Here is a 25021-nt window from a genome sequence, read left to right as displayed (position 1 = left end):
TGTATGATCATGTATTGATTCTTTTTAGACTGAAGAAATTGTTATCCTTCGTTTTTCGTTGTCACTTGGCCATGAAATAAACGCGTGAGATATATGCAACCCCCACATTCGATTATGTGGTGTTGAAATGTATAATGCTTAGGATATGATGCTTTGTTTTTTTTAAATTTCAACACTTCCAGTGTACCCGTAAAAACGTAATAAAGAAATAATTTCCATGTTTTTTTTTTAAATATTCAGTTAGAACTGGACATTGTTTGCTAGTGGTCTACTACTGCCACGCTTTGTTGCATGCATGGGGACATGCCCGCGATCGTTCGGTCTATTTGATGGACGGGTCCCACTAAAATGTGTCGTACCCCGCCCGTAGTTCTTCAATAAGCTATTGTTTCACGTGCACGTGGTGCACCGTCAGAATTTGTCCCCTAATTCTGATTCGCCGAAGCGATGTAACCCCCATTCTCTGAGGGAATGGGATACGCCCACTGCGCGGCCGGACCAAGTCCTGAGTGCGTACCAGTCAACCTACTGGTTGAGGCAGACTGTTAGCGAGCCCAGTGATGCCAATTGAAGGGAAATTTCCCTTGGCGCAGGGAAATTTTGAGTAAATTTTGGAGAAAAGGGAAAAAGGGAAATTGCTTGTAATATCTCAATATTGCAGGGAAATTTGAACCTCTCTTCAATCATTTATAGATTGAATGTATTTACGTATCTGATTAATCTTATTAAAATTCAGTATATATTCAACGTCGTATTTATTCCAAACATAATCCGTTGCACATATTTTATATAAATTCTCACAAGTTATCTTGCTTTGCATTCGTTAATATTTATCAACATTACACATCGATCAACATATTCAGTTATTAAATTCGAAACATTACAACAATGCTTATTTAAAATCTTTTATCAAAATTAATCTTTCTCTTGTTGAATTAAATGCAATGCAATAAGATGAAATATTTCTCAATTAAATTATCACTCCAACTATTATAACAGTTTGGTTTTCCCAATCAGAAGATATTTTTCCCAACCAGAAAATTGATTGTGAAGAGGATTAATGGATGTAAGAGAAGAAAATCTGCGTGTCGTGAATGTAAATATGTATATATGGGCGAATACTGGGTCATTAGTGTGTGTGTGTTTGTGTAAGTTTACAAATTTACTGGTAACTGTGCGCACAGAATTATAAATTCTTAAGAATTCCGCATCTCTAAACTCTGTATTGTGCTTACGAACATTCCTCGTGTACAGCCAAAGACAGTAGCAGCTAGAGGTTTTTTTTGTAACTGTTCGTATTCGTTTCAGTAAATATGTGAGTGCTGTTCTTAAGTAAGTAAATACCAAATATATACTTAATATTTTCTTTGTATTTTAGGTTACATTAATATTAAAATCTATCATGATATCTAGGATAAAAATTAAATTTACATATTTATTTTATATTCTTTATGATTTATTTAGGCTGTCCGTCCTGACCGAGGTATTTAATGGTTTTTCCGCAGTCACACCAGGCAAATGCAGATATTGCACCTTTAACATAGGTCCTACCCTACACCTTTCCATATTCTTCCCCCTCCTCTATCGCGACGCCTTAGATACCTAAACAACAAATCAAGTTCAAATTTTGCGTAAGCTCAAAGGAAGGCTGTCAGGTATCTGCTTGTATATGGTTATAAGATTGGGGTGAGGGGGTGGAAGCGAAAACGATTAAAAATACGTTTACTAAATACAGTATTTGAACGGTTTGGATGAAGGGAAATTTTGTCCGGAAAAGGGAAATTCTGAAGCTTGTGAAGGGAAAAAGGCTCTGAAGGAATTGGCATCACTGAGCGAGCCAGTCCTACCATGCTCTGCTGGCATGGCGCCCGGGCGTAATAAGGCAAGCTCACCTCCCGCTCGTGTTCACCGTTACCAAGATTCCTGGGTTTGGCTCCCACAAGCTACCGAATCCCACGGTATGACCACAACCCGGCAGAGTCCAACCCAGATCCGGGGCCCCAGGCAATGCCGAGAGGCTTGTTCAATCCCGGCCTGCCTACCTCTATCGTTGAACTGGCAACCGCCCTGTCGTGTAGAGGTACCACGCACACGTCGAGATACTCCCGTATCTCATCCCGGACCCAATGGTACGTGTTAAGTCACCATTTGAGTTTGGTGCCGGCCCATATCCTACAGAGGTTCCTCCCTTTAGTAGGATCAGAACCGTTATCCAGATTCCTGGGATTGGCCCCTCTCCACCTCCGTTTGGTCCCACAGCAGACAGGAGTCCGACACTCCCCCCTCCCCCGGTAGGGTCGTCCAAGCAATACGGGACTTCCTCTAATTACGGTTGAGGTACACCGTACATTACCAGAGCCAACGACTGATGTAGGCCGTTTGCTCAAGGCAGACATTGTCGTTTGGGAGCCGTGTCTCCCCTGGTAGGCCCGCCCAAACAGTACGGGGCTACCTATCTTTAACGTGTTTAGGTACCAGGTACACGTTGTAGCAAAGCTAATCTACGCAAAATTTGCAATCGATCAGTGAAAGCGTCATATTTCTAGAGCCTATAGTTTCCGAGATCTCATTGTCGAAAGGATTGGCCACTAACATATATATGCCCACAAACATCTATCTATTAAAATGCTACAATGCCAATTAAAAACGCCTGAGCTCCAACCTATAATTTTGGCTTTCAAATCTTTCATTTACGATTATATGTGATTTCACGTTTAAGAGAGACACACATTTTAAGTGTGTAACTCTATCCATCACGACTCTGGAACTCACTAAAGAAATAATAAACACTTCTGTCCAGAGTATATACACTTGTTTATTAAAAACTAAATTATTACAGTGTAACGATTTCTGATGAAGACAACGATACGTTGTCGAAACCGTTACACTGTAATTTAGTTTTTAATAAACAAGTGTATATATTCTGGTCAGAAGTGTTTATTATTTCTTTAACCCGGCAACGGTCGACAGGTGAGCGCAGCGCTCACTCTGGCATATGTTTTCGTTTTAAATCCGCCCTATTGGGGTCACAGACTTGAGGCGCCGTATAGCTGTCTCTTGATATGTCTTGTGTATAAGAATCTTTGTGAAGTGTAATCTTTTCATTCTCTTCCATTGGAGTAGCACTGGCCTTATAAAACTGACAATGCGTAATTTATGAGCGCCACGATCATTTGTCAACCGACGGCGTGAGTGATTTTTCCAACATGGACAATAACAAGGAGGAGATTCAGCTATGGCTTGCTAAATAAAGAAACAAACTGTACGATATGCTGCCTCTGAAGTGCCAATCTGTAGGAAGCACACTGTCAGCATCTGCTGGAAGTGAAATGGGTGACATCAAGACAGTGATGAGACATGGAAAAGATAATGGAGGACAATGCCCCTTTGCATGCAATGGTAAAAATATGTGTCACTCCATTTACACGTGGTCGAATAGACATTAATTATGATCCACATTCAAGGCGTCCAAGAATTGCAACCACTCCAGAACTGAATATTATATCCATGAACTGGTTTTGGAAAACCGCTGATTACTGTGGTTGATCCACGGTGCCTTCCATCTCAATTCAGACAGAGCATGTACCATCACCATCTCAGATATTGTTGAAACTTTTTTTTATAGCAACTAGACATGTTTTTAAGAGATCCATATTTTTTTGTTTTGTCGAAAAAAAATGGAGTACAATTTATGAAGTATAGAAGACATGGAAAATGATAAACTTCGGAGCCCCACCATTCAGCTATGGAGATAGGTAGAGTTATAATTCTTGTTGTGGTATGTACACTCATGTCCAAAATTATTGTCGCATGTCTATGAATATGTTGTAGAATTATAATTTGATAATGAGTTAACCGGTATTTCTTATAATGTTAGTGTGTATATAATCGGCAAAGACATGCATGTGGCAAATTTCATGGCAAAAAAAGCAGTAAATAAGAACAATAAAACGAAAATAAAACGTTCTTGTCCATTTAGCAACATTTTGTTTTACTCATTCTAATTTTTGTATTTATGATTCTTTTCCTATGAAATTTGTCACAAACATACATTTCCTGATTATACACATAGTATCAGTATTAAAAGTATCCTGCAAATTAATTTACACATTATATTCTTACAAGAAGACATTTATAGATATGCGACATTTTGCACAGGAGTGTACATAGGGATATAAATAAACTACATTTTATTATAGTTCGGTTTGCGCATGCGTATCTTTTTTGTATATAAATTAACAAATGAACGTCAGTTTATCTGAAAAGTCGAAGTTTGCGAATTTTTTCGAGCACTTCCGGTTCGAATTTTAAAATTCTGTTTTCACAGTTGGTAAGACCTAGTAACCCGCTTTCCGAAAAAAAACTCGTATCGCTTCTGTGTGTAACCGTTTTGTTGCAAAAAAAAAAAAATCGAGAAATTGTAAAATTTTCAAAAATCGCCATTTCTGGCGCCATTTTCTCGAAAACATCATCTTTTAAAATTCTGAAATTTTGTCAGATGGTTCAACTTGACATGAGCAACAAACACACCAAATACCATTCTCGACCAATGCATCATGAATTAACTACAGCTTTTTGAAGTTAGCGAAGTTTCGTTAACTTTGATGTCACGGTTAGCAACACTGGAAACAATAAAAGTGCAATGATTTGATTATGTTTGTGGTTCACATTCATTAAATGAAGAATAAAACGTTTTCCTGACTGTTTTTTTATTATTTTGAACAAAAGAGCTCTCTGAAATAGTAAAAAGAGCCTCCCCCTACTCCAAGGTGACCAGAACTTTTACTTTCAAAAACGGGACGCATACGAATCGGCGACGGGGGGGGGGGGACTTCCACATTGCATTTTGGGACTCAGCGGTGTTTTCAATTTACAAAATATACAAGTAAGAATGATAACACAGCGTTTCTAACTCAAGTACTTCCCAACAATACTTTTAACTACTTCAATACTCAGAATTCCCACTCAATTCCCACTTGAACCACAGAACACTAAATTCTCATTTGAATATTCAGAAATTCTAGGCGCGGCTGAACCTTCGCAATGTGTGTTGGTACGGAAGAGTGTAGTATTAGCATTGACCATTTATATTTTGAATAATAATTACGGGACACCTGGGTCATGTTTGCTTAAAAACGGGACATTTAAGCGCCCCGTTTGAGAATCAGAAAAAAACGGGACAACGGTTGAAAATAAGGGACTGTCCCGGCTAAAACGGGACGTCTGGTCACCTTGCCCTACTCCTCCGTTTTCTTAAACCGACGTAATCCGAGATGGAAATTACGATTACGAAACACACAAATTTTAAATTTACTTAAAATGGCCATCCAATAAATTCTGATGATCTATAAAAAGCCTGAACTATTACCTGAGTGATGATTTGGAATGCTCCAGACAAAGTCTCAACTAAGTGCGATGTCATTACAGTGATCGAAAAAGGACAAAAAGTCGAAAAAAAAAATCGAAACATTTTCTTACGCGTTCCATCAAAGAAATTTACTGACTTTTTAAAACAGAACAATCGCTACATAAGAATGGGTCACTCGGAACTTTATAGTATTCGACTAAAGTGGGTCAGTCCGAAACCTGCGAGGGAAGTGTGTGTGTGTGTATTGTGCAAATTTTAAGTTAGCTGCTAATGCGTTGCAACAAATCAAAGGTGCAACCTGTATTGAAGCTGCCATGAGTGCCTATTTTCATTAGTAGTATGATCTGTAGAAAATGACAGCTGTCTTCTCCAAGAACATGGTGAATGTCCTGGAGTGGAAGAAATATGTGTGGAGTCTTTAATTATTAATCCTGATGAAAATGAAAGTGTTACGTATGCCATATGGGAAAACAACGATCTCCTTTAAAAAAAAAAAAAAGAAAAAAGAAAAAAAACTGCCACTTTATGTTTTCGTATCGTACATTGCTGGTTTAACTATTAATTGTAATTCATGACTACATTAAGAAAATCCAGAAGAATTAATTGCTACTGAAAAGCAACGTATAAAAATCAAGATATAAATTCTATTTTACTTCATATGGACTTCGTTGAAAATTCACCTGTGCACCTCACCTGTACTCACCTTTTGCAAAGTGAAATTCAGAGTTACCATCGGAATATGGAACAACTGAAAGTTTTGTTGTAATAAGCGACGACCAAACACACGATTCGGCTCATGTACTCATAGCCATAGACAAGATTCTAAAAATACTCGAAGTAAAGCGGAAATATTTTGAGCACTATTTGTTGTTACAAATCATACAATTTATTTTAAATTGAAATATAATAGATAAATAAAATACAAATAGTTCTCATAGGAAGATACGTTACTATAAAAGTAGTGTTTCTTTTACCAGATTAGAAATTTACTAATAAATGCCTCATATATAGATAGAATGGGCAAGTTATAAGGTTATTACCATGCTATTACTTGGAGTCAAAAAAGGTGTGTCTATTCATGTTTCGAAAGAAAGTAATAATAATAGTGATAATAAAGTGATATTCACTTTCGTATACATTAAAAGTATCTTTATTCAATAGAGACAGTTCGCTTCTGATTACTTACAACTGTCTATATATTTGACGGGGGGAAAAGCCAACGTAAAAGAAGAATGGATCTGTTCTCGCTGTTTTTATTTTTTCTGCTTTTAGAAAAGAAAACGTACTCCACCCCTCACAGCTGTGGACAATGTTTAAACTTCAAAGTAACCCTGAGATATTCGCCGCAACCTTCTAAAAGAGAGAACGCAGTGTCGTCAATGCGTTGTTGCAAATCTTCACATGAAAAAAAGGGGGGAATAAATAACTTAATTGGAGGCATTTAGTAAAATTATAAGCTCATACAATGAATCGACCTGACTGCATGCAAATTTTTGTAGGGATTTGTTCACTGCTTGCTGAGAAAAACACGAAAAAAGTTCCAATGTTATTAGATAGGAGAAAACTCGACTCAGCGAAGAGGTACCAACCGCCTTAAGGAGTGCGGCACTCGTATTGTCAATAGCTTTCTTATACCTAATTCATTAGTTAAGTATCATATACTGACCCAATTGAGATACCTGTGGCCTAATGTAGCCTGCCTTCCATTTAAACTCAAGCAAAAAAAAAAGTAAAATTGTACCATCACCATCTCAGATATTGTTGAAACTTTTTTGTAGCAACTAGACATGTTTTTAAGAGAACCATATTTTTTTGTTTTGTCGGAAAAAATTTCCCGCCAAGTAAAAATTCTCCCACAATCAAAGACGGGGAGTACAATTTATGAATTGGAAAAGACATGGAAAACAGTTAACTTCGGAGCCCCACCATTCAGCTATGGAGACAAGTAGAGTTATAATTCTTGTTGTGGTATGTACATAGGGATATAAATAAACTATATTTTATTATAGTTTCATTTGCGCATGCGTATCTTTTTGTACATAAATTAACAAATGAACGTCAGTTTATCTCAAAGTCGAAGTTTACGAATTTTTTTTCGAGCACTTCCGGTTCGAATTTTAAAATTCTGTTTTCACGGTTGGTAAATCCTAGTTACCCGCTTTCCGAAAAAAGATGTGTATCGCTTTTGTGTGTAACCGTTTTGTCGCAAAAAATTCAAGAAACTGTAAAATTTTCAAAAATTGCCATTTTCTCGAAAACATCATCTTTTAAAATTCTGAAATTTTGTCAGATGGTTCAACTTTACATGAATAATAAACACACCAAGTACCATTCTCGACCAATGCATCATGAATTAACTACAGCCTTTTGATGTTAGCGAAGTTTCATTAACTTTGACGTCCCAGTTAGCAACACTGGAAACAATAAAAGTGCAATGATTTGACGATGTTTGTGTTTCACATTCATTAAATGAAGAATAAAAGGTTTTCCATACTGTTTTTTTTTATTATTTTGATCCATAAGGCTCTCTGAAATGGTAAAATTAGCCTTTCCCTCTTCTCCGTTTTTTTTTTTTTTTTTTTTTTTTTTTTTTTTTTTTTTAAAGTTGGAAATTGCGATTACGAAAAAAACAAAATTTAAGTTCACTTACATAAAATGGTCTTCGGAAACAAAATTTCACTGATTTTTTTTCACATGGACCAATCATTTGCTTGCTTGGTGTTTTCTTTGCTAATAGCATGTAACCGTGCAGATGCTCCAATAGGTGTTGGTACATTCACAACTCGTCCAGAGGTGGATTCAGGGAGGTGATCGCCCTCCCAGAAGAAGAAACTTGTATTTTATCTATAAATAAAACTCATCTCAGAGTTTGGAGCTCTTAAAAGTAGCTCTAAGTAGCAGTATTGCACCTCCCCCCCCAGAAGTCCGTCCTGGATCCGCCCCTGAGTAGCACATTGTCGATAATGACAAAACACTTCATTTTCACTTCTCTTATGCTCTTCTGGAAACCTGTACTCTGCTGAAAGTCCATGTGGAAGCATAAACAGCTCTTCAACTTTACGTAATTCATGATTTATTGATAATTCTGCTAGCACTACTGGTTATCATACGTATATGCAAGGGTGGCGGTTTGGGGGGAGAGAAATATTTCAATGTCTTTGGGGTAAAAGTGTTAAAATGTGATTTATATTTCAAGATTGTCATTGTCACAACTTGTAATAATTTTCTGCTTACTGCTGTTTCGAAAAAAGTGTCTGCCATTTTGAAATTTTACATTCGATCGCCGAGAAAATCTATACAGCAAACTTAGCATATCTCCTGCTTCCGCCGTCAAAATTTCAACTTAAAAAGACTGAAAATTGCGCTTTGTAGCGTGGATACTCGCTGTTTTGAAAAAAAAAAAAATAGCCTCCATTTTGATATTTTACGTTGGTATGCCGCCAAAATCTATACAGGAAATTTAGAGTGTCTCGTACTTGTTATCTGAAAATTTTAACTTCAAAGGCCGAAAGTTGTACCCTGTAGTGTGTGTGGCAGAGGCAGACAAACGAGTTGAGTTGATTTTGTGTTTAACGTCCCTTTCAGCAGCGTGGCTATATGAGACGAGACCTAACGATTAACGTGGAATCCGAACTACATGGGCTACCTCCAGGAAGCTAACCCGGGTCCCACGCCAAAGACGCGTACACTAACCGCATAGCCGTGGACAAACGAACAAATGTAGATCGTCATTAAGAAGCCTGACTGACGTTCGCCAAATATGAATACCAAAAGGGGTCTATTAATTTAAAACAAAGATACAATTTATGTTGTATGAAATAAATAAATGTTTTAAAATGTCTTATATGAAATTAACATCTTCCAGCATAAATAAACCTGCCATATTTTGTCATTGAGAATACGGGACACCTCAGATCCGCCCCCCTCCCTCAACTTTCCAACACAGTGCAATGAACTGTAGTCTGGTTATGAACAAAAGTATAATAGAGCACGGTGGCTCAGTGGTAGAGCGTTCACCTCTAGTGCATGAAGTTCCTAGTTCGATCCCAGCTCGCGCCAAGTGAGCTTTGTTGTGGGCAAACATCTTGTGCGTGGGTTTTCTCGGGATTCTCACGTTTCCTCCCACTTTCGTCATTCCGTCATTTCATTCATTTGTCATCATTACCGTCACCTTGAGTATAGCAGGCATAACCGTGAGACTAAAACTAAAAGATTTCATTTTATTTAATTTTTTTTTCAAAAATATAATATGCAAAAGTTCACTAAGCAGCAGCTGCTTTTCTCTGTTCGTACAATGCAATTAGTTGGTACAGACTCAAGATGCCTAAAAACTTAAGATGTGCTATAAAAATGCTTTACAGGAAAACAATACGCAAATTAATTAAATCAGTGGTACAATCTACCTTCAATATTCTTCGCGAGTTCAGCAATATTTATTTACATGGCTGTATTTGCCAAAATTACGTTCGTCAGTTTAATTTGATGAAAAGCGGATTCTTCTTCTTGTGTCGTGTATAATTATCAGGACCAAATTTACATTTTTCTAAGAGCTGGACCAAAGTACAATTCTGTGCCCCTAGCCTCTGAAAAAGATTATAATTCTTGTCAACTTATCTCATCTGTTGTTGGAGAAAAGTTAGTCATCTTCCCTGTGTTTGTAAATGTAGAAACACTCAAAGCAATATTTTTATGTTCCGGAGAGTATCCGAGTTATCATCAAGTGTAATGGGAAAAGTAGCATTGTAAATTTCGCTCGCTATCAAGTCGAACAGGGTGGTGTAATAAGTTCCTCGAAAATGTTACATGCAACAGCGTACTGTTCATTCACTAATTACAGGATTCCCAGCCAATGTCAGAATTTTTTTGATTTTCACTTTTCGAATAAGCTGATATTGATAACAGAAATGGAACGGAGTTAAAATACGAGACATTTCCCTGTCCTGACTAAATTTACGGGGATGAGGGACACTCGGGTCCAAAAACGGGACGTATGGCAGGCTTAAGCGTAAAATAAATAGTTTTATTGTTGAAGTATTCATTTCCGATCCTTCTGCGTTTTATTCGGGAATTTCCCGAACACTTCTTTCACGGCGTGTACATCAAAACTTCCACTAATACGGAAATTTCAACTCAGCACTTGAAATAGTAAGCGTTACATAGTCTTCGGAACCCCGAGCATTAAGCTTCTTAAATTTGACAAGAATTTTTACGATATTGCTGGTGTTGATTCCACAGAATGCTTATTTGAAGAGTAGCAACAAATGGCTGAACTAAACTGTTATTGTTGGAAAACCAAATTTTAGTTGAAGAAACTTGTGTTTTGCATCAAAGGTAAGAAACAATACTAATAGTTTTACTAATGTATTTATATATGTACTATTAGTACCGGCACCTATGACCTTAAACCCGTCAAACGTATGAGTGGTAATGTCCCTCGGTGTCGCCAAGTCGATGAGCACACTAATCACGGAAATTCACGGAAAATATTTTCTAAAGTACAAAATTGCTTATTTTACTTCAAATGGACTATAAGCATAATACATACATTAATTTGTTCTATAACTATCTCAAGCTAAGGTAAGTTTTTTTTTATTTTTTTATTTATTTTTTTTTTTATTCATTTAGTGCATTCAGAACTTTATAAAGGTCGTATGTTGAATGTTGTTGTATACCTTAACGTGAAAGCCTCTAATTCGCCCAAGGAAAGTCTAAAATCTGATAAAAATCACTTACAAAGTGATCACCTTAGTTGTACCAATAATATACTAACAAATAGGTCAAAAACCCAGGTGGGTTTTAAAGTGGGTTTTTTCGGGCTGGGCCCAGTTGGGTAAACCCTGGTTAACTGCAGACTTTTTTTAAAAGATCTCTTTTTAATCTATATTTGTATTCTTTCTTTACCCACTCATGAAGTATACCCAGAACTTTTGTCAATTTTTTCAAAGTTGATTCTTAGATAAGTTTCGAGAGTTGTCAGCAAAATTTCCTTAGCATCTTATTTGAACTGCTTTTTGAAATGGAATGAGTACGTTTAGAGAATTTGTGGTTTGATCTTACAATGTACACCTTGTCTCAAAAAGGTTGAGCGCATTCTTTATTGCTGTTTCGAGGCAAAAATTTTCTAAGTCCAACTTCGGGTATCTTCGGGAAAAAGTAAACCAGGTTCGAACCTCGAAGCCAACCTTTGCAATCGGGAAAAATCTTGCAGATGTGTTTTTCTTCTTTTAAATATAATAAGACTTGTTACCAATTATATATAAAAAAGCAACATTGATTGAAATACTTAATGATACAATATTTCCAAACTGTATTAATGCCAGCACATGCTTGTTTGTCATTTTGCTCTCCATACTTAATGGAATATTTAGATACGTAAACGAATCTTTCCATTTGTAAAAGAATGGTGAAAGTTAAGACATAAAACATTATTCTCTCCTGAGTACTAAAATAAGAGTCAAAGTAGAACAAAAACAGCGTTTGCAGTGGATATGAATGTAATTATTATCTTAAATACCGTTATATATCGCTAGAAGTACTATTCGTGGAGCGCTTGTGTTAGCTCAGTGGTACGCCGCTGGATTTCAAATCGTAAGGTCGAGGGTTCGCTTCCGATCTGAGTCAATGTTTTTTTTTATGAAATTCTTTTTTCCGCAATGCATGAAAAATTATATAAAATAATTACATTAAAATACGTCAGCTGTATATATATAACATACAATCATTGCAGAACAAAGTGATTATTATGTTTAAAATATAACAGGTGATCACAGTACGTTGGTATTCTATGATATATGTGAATGTTAAATACAAATTAAGAAAATAATATCATTGCAATGAATAAATTATGTAGTGTATTTATTTGGAGCTATTTGTCATCGGAAGTTACTTCTGAATTTTCTCATTACAGCAAGTGATTTACGCTTTCTGAAGGGTAAAGAGACCATTCAGGTATAAACATAAATTATTATACAAACTCCAATCTTCGTTACAGACACAAAACTCCCGATCCCCAAAACTATGTAAACAGGAAATTTACGAATACGAAGTCATGTCTAAGAGACTTATTTATACTCGAGAAAGAAAGTAGAATAGGATTTCTTTCCAAAGGATTTCAGTTCAATAATCTGCAAGGCTTTTGTATATGGATGTGGTCCATTTCTCTCCGCCAATATATATAAAGTAAAAGCGATCGATATTAGTGTCGAATCCATAGTTCTCGTTGTTGCAGAAATTAATAATTACAACTCCGAAAGCGTTAAAGTCCAAATTTAACTCTCATCGTAAAGCTCCTTTGTGGTTAAGCGTATAGCGTACACGCTTTCGGTGTGGGAGACCCAGATTCGGCCCCCAGCGAGAGCTCATGTAGTTCGCGTTAATTAGTAGGTCTACGTCTCATATAGCCTCACTGCTGACGGGACGTTAAACTCAAAATCAATTCAATTGGTTCAAAACCCATTATTATGGCGGGCGATAAAGGATGAAAAATAAAATGTCTCAAGTGATTGAGATTAGTGTGAAATCCATAGTTTGAGTTCGTGACACTGTTACAAACACAATATCATTTAATGCCACGTTTTGGTATGAGCGACTATGCCTCCTGGATTTTGAATTTACAGGAGCAACATCAAAAGCATTGCTCACACAGCTCTAAATGTTTTGATGTATGTATACGTGTATATTCCAGCGAAACTCCGGAATGTCTGGAGCAACTTTTACCTAACATGGGAGACATATTACTTTCAATCTAAGGAAAAAAATATTGTGGAATTCAGATACCTCAAGGGATTAAAGTTGGGAAGAGTGGCATGTAAAAATAGTGTAAAATGACTGATTGTAGAGTGTTATCTATTGTTTTCTCGGTCGTTGAGATGAGTAGTGAGGCACTCAATGGCATTATATCCAAATTCATCCTCATCTTTACAGGATGAGGGGCTTGGAGATATGATTAATAAAATGAAAACACATGAAAATTTTCATTCACAACATGAAAATTTTAGATGTCATGTTAGCAGTTATTACAGCAACATACTTCACACTACAACCTTTCCCTCACTCCTGTTGTTCGGCCATGTTGTTTTCAGGCGTTTACGTTTTTCTGAATATCTCAGCATTATTTGTTCTATCAAAATGAAAATTGCGGAATAAATCTCTATTTCAAATTTCCTTTAGAAATAAGAAGCTACTGAGTCATAATGTTATATGAATCACTTTTACTCTTCTAATAGAAACAAACCCTTGACCCCCAAGCGTTACCGGACCAAATGTTCTTTGGACGAAATGTGCTTTGAACTAAACATCCCTGGACGAAATGTCCTTTGGACCAATTCTCCTTTGGACGAAATGTCCTTTGGACCAATTCTCCTTTGGACGAAATGTCCTTTGGACCAATTGTATTTTAGACGAAATGTCATTTGGACGAATTGTCCTTTGGACCAAATGTCTTTGGATTAAATGTCTCTGGACGAAATGTTCTTTGGACGAAATATCTTTGGACTAAAAGGGTGGCCACCGGGTGGGCCAGTGTGAGTCACGGTGAGTGGTGTTTCGCAGTAGGTCACGTCCTTTTGACCCACGATCCACTGATCCACTCACAAATCTTGACCCATTTCACCCACTTACCAACCGACCCACTGACCCACTCCATCTTTGATTTTAACATGTCTTGTTTCATTTAAAAGACGAAACATACATCCACATAATTTTTTCATCGATTGCGAAGGTTGGCTTAATATCATAATTGTAATGGTAATTTGTTCTTAAGGTGAGAAATTGATATGATTAAAAAGCCCATCTAGACGTGGGTACAAATTACCTTCCAAAGTTATTAGAAACGCTTTCTCACCCCGAAAACTATGAATTCGACAAATATTTAAGTAATTTTTGAGATTTTATTTTTAGCTCTCCCAGGCCATCATCCTGTGAAGATGGGGATGAATTTGGATGTAACCTCCATTTGGAGCATCACTATCCATCTCAACGGCCGAGAAAATTATGGATAAAACACTAAGATCAGTCGTTTTACATTATTTTTACATGTCACACCTCCCAACTTCCATAACTTCATACTACTACAATATTTTCTTCTTTGATTGAAAGTAATATGTCCCCCAAGTTTGGTAAAGGTTGTCCCAGACATTCCAGAACTACGCTCTCCTTATTAGATGTGCTGGGGGATCTTACTCTTACTGGAAGTTGAACTTAAACTTAAAGGTCATCAGAACTGCTCCCAATGAACTTGGCGACCACGAAAGATATGGGTTGTATACTAACATTGGTTATTTTCAATTATTTCTACATGTCAAATTTCACAAACTCCTTCATTGTGTTAATGAGGGCTTAACTTACATGGCATCTGAAGTTCCAATCTTTAGCTAAGAGACCCCCAAAATTATAGATTCGACACTAATGTAGGTCTTTTTTTATAATTTTGATGTCAGTCCCTTTCATTCCTCCTAGGACAGCAAACGGATACTGCCACTGCTAGGACTAAATTTGGTCTTAAATGGCATTAAAATTTCTACCAATTAATTCAGCGAACAGTGCTGCATTTAGAAGCTCGGCGTCCCTACGCACTTTTGCTCTCGGCGCCCCCAATAACTACACATTTTTCCGTCCCTTGATCCCTAACTTACAAATAAAACTTAATTCGAATATGCTTAATTAGTGAATTTATTGCAGTTAAATACCACTCACTAGATGCTACAGCTACAATTACGTAACAAAAAATAAATGGTAAACATGTTCTGAATTATTTTCAGATTTCTTACGCTATCATTAAATATATTAGAATAGTAAAAGAGGACTGCTCATGAAATAGTATATTTGCTCTCGATTTTTTTAACTTTTTCATACGAAAAAATTAAAATTTTAAACTTTGCACTCTTCAAATATGTTACGGGCCTAGTTGGACTAATGGGAAATGCGGCACTGAAAACTTACGCTTCGACTCTAATATTGGTTGATTTCGATATTTTTTGTCGCTATGTAACCACCCTGGGTGCTAATGGAAGCTTAATTGGACTTGAATTGAAAGTAGAACTGTTTACCTAAGCGACCACGAAACTGGATTCGATACTAATATCGATCCTTTTCTAGCATTTATGGTATATATCCCGACAGTACTCTTTTCCGGATTGTAAGAAATATGGTTAAAATTGCTCTAGACATATCAGAATTATGTCGAAACACACACATACATCCACTTTCATATATATAAATACAGAGTGAGCGAGCGAGAAAGTGAGAGAGAGCGACCAAAGGCATCACCACTTCCACATTGCAAAAGCATATATCAGGTATTGAATTGAAAATCTATGTAAAGACCTTCTGCTGAGGCATGCTTCATAAGGACAATTCCAGTCTGCTCACGTGACCTTTGGGGTTCATGAATTTCTTGCGAGCGTTCCGACTTTGGATTCTCTGTTTATACCCTCTTTTTATGCCTCGGATAATTTTTCAAGAATATCAATGACATGCTGTAATACGAATGTTCAGAAGTAACCCCTATATGACAAATAGCTGCAAATAAATACACTACATAATTCATTTATTGAGATGATATTATTTTCTTAATTTGTATTTAACATTCACATTTATCATAGAATACCAACGTACTGTGAACACCTGCTATATTTTAAACATAATAATCACTATGTTCTGCAATGATTATATGTTATATATATACAACTAACGTATTTTAATGTAATTATTTTATATAATTTATCATGCATTGCAGAACATAGAATTTCATAAAAAACATTGACTCAGATCGGAAGCGAACCCTCGACCTTACGATTTGAAATCCAGCGGCGTACCACTGAGCTAACACAAGCGCTCCACGAATAGTACTTCTAGCGATATATAACGGTATTTAAGATAATAATTACATTCATATCCACTGCAAACGCTGTTTTTGTTCTACTTTGACTCTTATTTTAGTACTCAGGAGAGAATAATGTTTTATGTCTTAACTTTCACCATTCTTTTACAAATGGAAAGATTCGTTTACGTATCTAAATATTCCATTAAGTATGGAGAGCAAAATGACAAACAAGCATGTGCTGGCATTAATACAGTTTGGAAATATTGTATCATTAAGTATTTCAATCAATGTTGCTTTTTTATATATAATTGGTAACAAGTCTTATTATATTTAAAAGAAGAAAAACACATCTGCAAGATTTTTCCCGATTGCAAAGGTTGGCTTCGAGGTTCGAACCTGGTTTACTTTTTCCCGAAGATACCCGAAGTTGGACTTAGAAAATTTTTGCCTCGAAACAGCAATAAAGAATGCGCTCAACCTTTTTGAGACAAGGTGTACATAGTATAATATAACAAAAAATAGTTTTATATACTGTAATCTCCCTTTAATTTGCCATAGTATATTTTTCCTTTCTTTTTTGCGTGAAAATAACATTTGAAACCAAATTATTACTTTTTTAAAAATAATACATTAAATGAAAATTAAATTTTAAAAAAACTATGACATACTCATTGTATAAATAAATGTGAAATGGTAGCGTTTTGTTTGATTTATTTATATTGATTGAAGTCAATACTTCGAGTGTAACTTTGGCCACCTATCAACAAAGTTAAAAACTGAGCAGTATAATTTATAAGTAAGATACTTATTTGATTTGAGACAATTTTGGAGGGGAGGGGTAGAAATTTTACTAATAACATTTTTTATTTAATTTTTCCTGTATTTATGTTTAGCGTGGCCTTGTGAATTTTGTTTACCTTTTTTTCAAAGTAGAAGCTTGCTTACGGATTTTGCAGTATGCTCTTAGATATTTAAATTGTGAACAGTGGTTCGCTGATATTTAGCATTTTGATTATACTGCTTATTTACTTAGTTTTTAACAACTTCATTTACATAATGCTGTGGCTTGATGTAACAAAGTATTCCATCACATATTTTTTATATTTATAGGATAATGTTTTAGTTTAATATGTGACGTTAACAAATTGGCGTATTTCAACAAAATAAAGCCCTATATTTTAAAACGAAGCATGAAAAGATAATGCATAAAATTAAAATTATTCTGTTAATAATCTATGTTGTACTATTTGTATATGTGTTTTTTTTTTAATATATAAATAATTTATTGGAATATATTTGACATTTTTTTTTACAGAAAGATAAACAATAAATTCTGAACAGTCAGTTATAAAAGGAAAACTTCTTCTAATAATTTTCCAGGAGGTAATGTGCCTAAAATGGAAGCCACATTTCCTCGCTGAACTGTTATGCTCATACGTTGTACCTATCATATGTGTTGTATCTATAGATGAAATTTCGCGTTCACCACCTAGAAAATAAATATTTCATATTTAGAGTGCGTAAGTTACATGGTTATTGTTAGCTGGTAACACTATTAAGTCCGTATTCCCCATTAATATTTCGAAAAGTAATAATAAGAAAATGGCGTTTGTATCTACATTAACAGTACATATTTCATTATGTATAGATGTTTTCTTGTGTAGTAAAAGAATCCCTGACACTACACTTTACTTTCTCCTGCAAATGTGCTTTGGTAGAAGGGTAATGTGTGATGAGTTCTTTAGTTTCCCAATTGCCTCACGATACTGAATCAATACCGAAAACTCTGTCATCACTAGGAATAGAACTCGATAGGATTCACGCTAAGAACATATTTGTGTAACAAAAAGAGTTTATTTCTAAATTTCCTTCGTATGTGGTAAAAATGAAATGATCATTATTTAGCACAAATATTTTATACTACTATTCACAGTTTCAAATACATACACACATATATAATTATTCCAAAATGCTATATCCACTGGCTTACTTGTTTCTGTGAGGTTACAAAAGCCAAAGAGTGTTTTCCACGTGAAAACCCCACTGATGTCGACAGCGCGGCCAGTCTCCGGTCAGGGAAACAAACCGGCAAGGAGGAACCGATGAGGTGACCACACATTTTAACTAAGTTATTAGTGTCAAAGCTGTAGTGATATTCCGTGCTCGTTACAATCTTTTGTGCCACGGATTTCGTATCATTATTATTATTATTATTATTTCACACAGGAAATTTGAAAATAAAGTAAGTTTTACGTCCCACACTTATGCCGGCTATGCTAAAGGAGACGGTGAGGATAGGTAATTAATGAAATGGTGGAATGAAGAAAGTGGGAGGAAACGGGAGAACCCCGAGAAAAATCACGCAAACGGTGTTTGCCCACTACAAAGTTCACTTGGCGCGAGCCATGCATCAGAAGTGAACGCTCTACCACTGAGCCACCGCGGCCCCCATACAGGAAATTTATCCGGTATCACAATAGTCTGCTAATTTATATTTGTATGACCAACCATCAGGTGTAAGACTGAAATACGTGAGATGCAAGGGGCGCCTTGCTAGGTTTGAAAGTAACCACAAAAACTCCGAATGAGACTGGACGAATATACTAAAAGCAATAGGTTCAGCAAAGAAAATAAAGAGCGCCCACTCCTTCTCAGTGCCATAAATCTGTCCTCGAAAAAGACGAGAGGGCTAGAAAATTTCATTCTACAGATGTGATATGGAGAGTTTAAAAACCTGTTTTAAATGGCTAGCCCAAATTTCCCGCACGCTGCTAACACAAACAGGGAGATACAGAGATCCCACTGTCGCAAATCTTCACATGAAAAAAAAAAGGGGGGGGAATGAATAACTTAATTGGAGGCCTTTAGTAAAACTATAAGCTCATATAATGAATCCTTTATTACCGACTTGATTGCATGCAAGCTTTTGTAAGGATTTGTTCAATGCTTGCTGAGAAAAACACGAAAAAAGTTCCAATGTTATTAGCAGGGTTGGCTGGTTTAAACCAAGGTTTAAATCAGCTGGTTTTTTCAAAAAAAAAACAACTGGTTTAAACCAAAAAACAAAAAATGTTCGTAAAAGTGTAAGTGTTTGTAAAATCTTGATGAACACACATTTGTGGGTTATCACGTTTCACTCCCGTATATTATTCGTATTATATCCAGACCTAAATTCCCCATTCATTACTCAAAAAGATTATACTACAAAAGCAACTTTTTTCTACAAGTTTATAAATGTTTATTTTGTGATTTTTTTGTAGTTGTTATTATTGTTATGTAATTGCAATCGAAGAAAAATTCTAAATATTGTTTCGTTTCAATGTTTACTATTGATAAAATACATCGAAAATGCCGTACTTTGCGTGGGGGGAGGGGGGGATCATACAGACCCAACGAGAGGCGTTTAGTGAAATAAGTATCTTTGGTATCTATTTATGTATAAATGAGTCTGAGCCAAAGTGGACTCAAATAATTCGTATCTTAATTCCCTTTTCTTATTGATATGCAGATTAAGTCGGTGTATTTCTTTAATTTGGACCAATAAAAGTCGTTGTTAACTAACTTGAACTAGATTAGTTCTTCTGTACTCCGTCGTACTTTGAAATTGTTCATATGTAATTAATTCTGTGTAATGGTTTCACTTGTGCAACTGTTTATCTTTTTGTCCTTCTGAAATGACTCTTGACAGTTATATTAAGAAGCATGTAAAGATCAGTACAACGTATTTTTTTTATCAGGATTCCTTCGCGAGTGAGTCGGCAGACGTATCGCATTTGTGGCCAATTAGTCCTGGTTCCGAGTTCAAATGGAGGACAATTTCTCTCGGATGTAACTCGAGAAGCGGTTTTTATTCCGCTTTAAGCTTATGTGACCCCTTCCAGCATAACCCGGTTGTTGCATAATAACATCAACGCGAAACAAACTTATTTCTGTCCATATATGATATGAATATATAGAGCAAATCATTTAAACCATAAAAACCTGGTTTAAACAAAAAAAAACGGTTTTTTGGTTTTTTTTAATAAAAACTATGGTTTTTGCCAACCCTGGTTATTAGATAGGGGAAAACTCGACTCGACTCGACTCGACCAACCGCCTTAATTCAGATCAAAAATCCATTCAAATAGAACTTTCTCAACATTTGCATCGTTTTCAAAGGAATAAAGCTGACTTTGTGAGTCGATTCATAACTATAGATGAGACTTGGATTTATTACTATGATCCTGAATCGCAACAACCAACCGCAGAGGTGACTGAGCTCAGTTGTTTACCTTCAAAGGAGTCAAAATCATCGAAGAAGGTTATGGCATCATATTTCTGGGACGCAACGAGAATTTTGTTAATTGATTCCCTTCAAACCGGTAAAACAACAACAGACGGGTATTACTTGGATTAACTAGATGCAAAAAGTCTGGAGAACAGATATGGTTTAGCGAAGAAAACCATATGTTTTACGCAAACAATGTACCAGTTACCAAAGGAGTTCTTGCAATGGCCAAATTGAAGGAATTACATTAAGAATTCTAAGACCCTCCACCATATTCATCAGATCTGGCCCCCTGATTTTCATCTGTTCCCAAACCTCAAACAATTTCTATTCGGCAAGCGTTTTTCATCAAATCTGGATGGGTATTTTCGAGGTCTTAAGGAAAATCATATCAGAAACGGGATAAATATGTTTCATTGAGCCCAACGAGAATGTGCTGAAGAATATATGCATTTTGAAGCAGTAATACATACTGTTTCATTGACGCCACGAAGTTTCTGAACGATCTAGTATTTATGTAGATAATGAACACGTAAGTCACGTGTGAGCTTAAACATAATAGCTAATTCATTACTATGCAATTGTAACTTCTGCGCATACCTAACTTTGCTAACGCCTCTGGTTCCTACGAAAGCACTCTCACGCCCCAGCGGACTCTCCAGCTTTTGAGCAGACCTGATCGGGCAATGTTGCAATTAAAGTTTGTTGTGACTACGCAGCAGAGGTCTGTGCATGCTTTCCTCAGGCACAATCATTTAAAACGCACATCACTATCTGTGTCGTTGGTGGGCACGTTCCCAAAAAATAAGAAACACAATTCCTTAACGCCTTCTTTGTCCAGAAATATAAATTTACGGGGTTACTGACTAACCTGTACAAATCAGGAAAGTTTAATTCTTAATTATGAATGTTGGTACCATCATTCTTCATCCTGTTCGAACTATTTTAAGTAGACGCTTTGTTCATATCAAACATTAGGGAGATGTCCCCTATTCAAATATGGCACTAGCATTTGAAGTATGTTACATTTCTATTTTCACTTTTATAACAACTCATGTCTGTACAGGATAATTCCTCGTATTTTGTGGAGCGGCAAAGATTACTAAATCTAACAAGAAGTGTCGTAAATACGGGCCTGAAAGTAACTAACCTGACATAGTATTTTTTGCAACATCATCGTTTATGTGTATACAGATCGTCGGTAACTCGGCTGCTCTTTACCGCTTTGCCCTGTTCTGACTCGGTTAGATAGCACCAACACAAGTTGATTTGTTTCTTGCACTGTACTTTTTATGGCATGTCAAACGTATTTATACGCAAAGTTAAAATTCAAGGGGGCCAGCATAAGCAATAGTTGAAAAATTGTAACTCTTTTATGATTTGCATATAAATACGAAGTCCCGATGCACCTATATGCATAAAAACTACAGTGCAAAAACACGAAACAACCTGTGCTAGGTGGCCACTAAAAAAAGCACGAATGCCATCGAACCGAGTCAGTCCAGGGCGAAGCTGGGTCCCGAGCGGGAGTGAAAATCGTGGGTTTTTGGCAGTGATATGAGTTTCAATAGCACTTATCAAGGATTCGTATTAGTAGCGCTCCACTTGTAAACATAAAATACAACTTCTGTATACTGTACAGAAATACATCGCCGGTAGAAAATAGTCTCTAATACAGTCGTCCTTTATATACACTCACTTATTGTACAAGTAGTAAAGCACTTTAACGATTTTACACTAGTAATCCTACACTTGTAAACATAGAATACATGTGTATTACTTCATATTTAATTCTACAGTCTTTTCATGCAAAGTATTTAATTTTACCTGTGAAAGCTTTAATGGATAAAATAAGTGAGTGCACATGAAAGATGACTCTATTAGATGTTATTTTCCACCGGCGGCGTATTTCTGCACAGTGTACAGAAGCTATATTTTACGTTTACAAGTGGAGCGTTATTAGTATGAAACCATGACAAGTACTATTGAAACACATATCTTTACAAAAACCTATTTCTTTTCACTATCCTGCTTATGCGTACACTCACCATCGCTGACACGCCTGCTTCCCTCGAACGCATCCCACCAGTTTCGCCCTGCACTGACTCGGTTAGATAGGGTTCGTGCTTTTTAGTCGCCACCTAGCACACGTTGGTTTGTTTTTGCACTATAGTTGTTATGTCATACATCCGAAAGGCGTATTTATAAGCAAATCGTAAAAGATTCGTAATTTTTCAGCAGTTAGTTCTGGTGGTCCTTTGTATTTTATCTATGCCAAGCGACAAATGTTCATGCCACCCAGCGCAAATGTTTTAGGAGACAAGAAGGAAATTAGTGAAAGAATTATAATTTTTCAACGATTATTTCGAGTGGAGCGCGAAAAGTGAACCTGCACGAATAATACTCTGCACTTTTTATCTCTACGAAATGTGTGTGCGCTTTACTTTTAGCAATAAAATTTCCGGGTAAACTTTAAACTACACGCTTCAGCTGCGCATTCATAAGTAGGACCGTTCTGAAATGGTATGGTAACGTAGGGTATAATAGTACAGTCGGATTACCTTGAGTTTAGAGAAGTTTGAATCTGTTTTGCTAAAATTAATCGAGCAATATCTCTCGTGTCTGCGTATTGATGGAGTATGTTTAGCAGATAGGGTCCAGAAGCAAGTAAAAAACACAAAGTTTACAGGAGAAATGGATGATGCAAGTATTTAGACGTAACATAACGTAGCCAGATCTAGCCTTAACTAACCTAATATTAGTAGAAATAAGCGAAATTCTATCAGCTTTTGAAACTTATCCTGGACTCCTACACTAACATAATATAACATAAACTAATCTAACCTAAGCTAATTTAATGTGAACAGAGATTACAAAATTGTAACACCTTTTAGTAAAAAAAAAAAAAAAAAAAAAAAAAAAAAAAAAAAAAAACTGGACTCCTTCTGCTTAACATAGGCCCTGAATTTAATATAAAATATAGTCTTCTATCGGGAAGGTTCTAGATTACTGGTCGCCCATGTAGGTTAGTAGCTCGGTTGGTTTCTTTCTGTACTAAAGTTTATACATTTAATTTACACAGTAGTGCCAGGCGAGCGTTAGCGAGTGAAGGCGGGTTGAGCAGGGCACGTCATTTACTGTCTTTATTACTGCTCAATGGGAAGGGGGACCAGTAATCTAGAACTTTGCCTTTTCTATCTCGATGTTCTTGAATTGCACAATCTAGAACACAAATTATTGCCTCTGATAAATACTCACCTTCCCGACCAATCACATTCGTCACCCATAAATCCAGCGGCAGTCACCGATCCGTCGGACGAATTAAACATCACAAGAAGAAACAAACATCCAACCGTGATAAGAAACAACGAAGGTCCCGCCCTAAGGGAAACACTGCATTGTAGATGGACACACGATGGTGTTAGTAACAGGGTTTTCGTCATTTTGGTACACAACACCAGCCACCAAACTATAAAAGTATACACCACAACTATTACTCATGTCACCTGCACCTCGGCCACACATCACCAATGACGAATGATACCATTGATTTTACTTCAATACAAAAACAATAAACAGTGGACAGGTACTTTGTAAACACACATCAAAAAGCTTAAGTACAACACCATACTTGTTTCATCTTCACCCTCGTTTCGTCATGCACATCATGACTAAATTCATCTGTTGTGCACGAAATAAATACTTCAGTTACTACAATAACATTTTCGCTCGCCTCTCACTCTCTGTGTTTGTTTCAGTGATGCCAATTCCTTCAGAGCCGTTTTCCCTTCACAAGCATTAGAATTTCCCTTTTCCGGACAAAATTTCCCTTCATCCAAACCGTTCAAGTACTGTATTTAGTAAACATATTTTTAATCGTTTTCGCTTCCACCCCCAATCTTATAACCACATACAAGCAGATAACCTGACAGCCTTCCTTTGAGCTTATGCAGAATTTGAACTTGATTTGTTGTTTAGGATTCTAAGGCGTCGCGATAGAGGAGGGGAAAGGATATGGAAAGGTGTAGGTCTGGACCTATGTTAAAGGTGCAATCTCTGCATTTGCGTGGTGTGACTGAGGAAAACCCTATAAATACCTCGGTCAGGACGGACAACCTAAATAAATCATAAAAAATATAAAATAAATATTATGTAAATTTAATTTTTATCCTAGATATTATAGATTTTAATATTAATGTAACCTAAGATACAAAGAAAACATTAAGTATATATTTGGTATGTACTTACTTAAGAACAGCACTCCCATATTTACTGAAACGAATACGAACAGTTACAAAGAAAACTGTAGCTGCTACTGTCTTTGGCTGTACACGAGGAATGTTCGTAAGCATAATACAAACTAAATCAAAGTTCAGAGATGCGGAATTCTTAAGAATTTATAATTCTGTGTGCACAATCACCAGAAAATTTGTAAACTTACACACACACACACACACACACACATATATATATATATATATATATATATATATATATATATATATATACACACTAATGACCCAGTATTCGCCCATATATACATATTTACATTCACGACACGCCC

At 36.2% G+C, this 25021-nt stretch overlaps 1 protein-coding gene across 2 annotated transcripts in view; it reads right to left on the bottom strand.

Annotated features, from left to right (window-relative positions):
* The window catches only part of LOC145664466 (meteorin-like protein), a 389001-nt gene extending 364777 nt beyond the window's left edge, over positions 1-24224 (bottom strand). For both annotated transcript variants that reach the window (XM_081731166.1, XM_081731168.1), the window contains exon 1: positions 23716-24224. In XM_081731166.1, coding sequence (XP_081587292.1) covers positions 23716-23900 — 185 coding nt within the window. In that variant the 5' untranslated portion in view covers positions 23901-24224. The remainder of the gene's footprint in view (positions 1-23715) is intronic.
* Positions 24225-25021: the final 797 nt, after the last annotated feature.

This window comes from Thermobia domestica, chromosome 11 (assembly GCF_964235325.1).
Source record: "Thermobia domestica chromosome 11, izTheDome1.hap1.1, whole genome shotgun sequence".
Classification (NCBI taxonomy): Eukaryota; Metazoa; Arthropoda; class Insecta; order Zygentoma; family Lepismatidae; genus Thermobia; species Thermobia domestica.
Note: the sequence above shows the minus strand (reverse complement) of the source record. Positions and strands in the feature narration are given on the sequence as shown.